Source organism: Habropoda laboriosa, unplaced genomic scaffold (assembly GCF_001263275.1).
Source record: "Habropoda laboriosa isolate 0110345459 unplaced genomic scaffold, ASM126327v1 scaffold333, whole genome shotgun sequence".
In the NCBI taxonomy this organism is placed as follows: Eukaryota; Metazoa; Arthropoda; class Insecta; order Hymenoptera; family Apidae; genus Habropoda; species Habropoda laboriosa.
The window spans coordinates 185,473-186,967 of record NW_017100500.1 but is presented as its reverse complement, the minus strand read 5'-3'; the positions used below and the strand labels follow the sequence as shown (position 1 = coordinate 186,967).

Here is a 1,495-nt window from a genome sequence, read left to right as displayed (position 1 = left end):
TCGCGCTCCCGTTTATAAAGTGGCCGCTCGACGACGCCTCCAAAGAAACGTTCTGATTCGAAGAACGCGGAAGTTCTTTGCATCTCTCGGACTTCTTCGTCGTTATCGCTGCCCGAGATGCACCCACCCATCCGAGTGACGTCACCGCGCCACCGACACGCACACAACAACGCGGCGAGAGCGGTGTGCGAGCGTGTGTGTGCGCGAGCGCGTGATGCGCTACGTCACGTGAGCGTTCAACAACCGCTAGAACCTGAATCGCATTCGTCTCTTCCTTTTTCTTCTTCCGTGTTCTCCAGTTTCTCAAGTTCATTCGGCGAGTTCAACGGAGACGCGCCTCTCTTTCAGCCTTTGCTATTGTTCAGGCGACGTTTCGTCGCATCGAAAATTCATATCACTTCCGGGGCAAAAGTCTGTCCTTCGCGCGATTTCGGATTTGTAAGTTGAATTCTTTGCTTTCTCGCGGGAAGTTCGAATTGTAAGTTGTAATTGGAGAGAGGATTTTTGTATTGTCGGAATTGATAGGGAAAATTGGTTGGCGGATTTGTCGGATTGTAATTTCGACGATTGAGACAGTTTAGTTGATCGTCGGAGTGGAGATTGAAGATTGAACGCGTAAAATTTTAGAGGGTCGAGAGAGAAAGGACGGAGCTATAATCGACCAGATACGACGCTTTAAAAGAACAGTGTGGTTCATTTTAACGACCCCCATATACCAGTTGAGTGCTTTCGTTACCCCGATGTAGGGATTTGAAAGTGTTAAAAATAGGTCCAATTGTGAGTATCCTAAAAGTGATTCGACCTCACAGAATATATATATATGTATATATACATCGAGTGATTTTATCTGAATTCATAGAAAACTGGTAATCACGGTGAATAGAGCTTTCAACGGAATAAGTTGCTGTAATTTACGATAGATAAACCTCTCTGATCGTAACGAGATGATAAAACGCAACCGAAGCACAATGAACCCTTATTTAATATTCAACCTATCACCAACGATCGATAAATTCTAAATTAACCGACGTGTTCCAAAAATTACTTCCAAAAAACTAAATTTACAGTTCAATTACCAAAATTTACGGTTCCGTAAAACAGAAGCAGGTGCTTCTCAAGATTACCTACTTAACTCTCTACAAGACGCGAGTTTAATTCGAGCAAAGATGAATCTCGATATTTCCCCTTAAAACCGTTCTCCGCTATCGGTTTACACCTTCGCAAAATCCACACCCCCAAAAACGGAGGCCGGCGCCACGGGCCGCGCGTCACTTCCGGTCGCGCTTCCTAAAACGCGTTCCGATGCAGCCGCGTCGAATCTCGACCGGCTCGACACACGCGTTACCGTCGTGGTCCACAGCGGGGCGAGGGTGTCTCGTGGAAATCAGAAAGAGTGAGAAAGAGAGAGTGAGGGATCTGAACGAGCCATGGGTACGAACAAGAGAGAGAGAGAGAGAGGGAGAGACAGAGAAAGAGAGAGACACGCGCGACGTCA

The 1,495-nt window shown here is 46.6% G+C and overlaps 1 protein-coding gene across 1 annotated transcript in view; it reads right to left on the bottom strand.

The window, feature by feature from the left end:
- Positions 1-1,495, bottom strand: part of LOC108576122 (probable nuclear hormone receptor HR3) — a 110,549-nt gene that overhangs the window by 11,035 nt on the left and 98,019 nt on the right. The window contains exon 3 of the mRNA XM_017939051.1: positions 717-786. Coding sequence (XP_017794540.1) covers positions 717-786 — 70 coding nt within the window. The remainder of the gene's footprint in view (positions 1-716; positions 787-1,495) is intronic.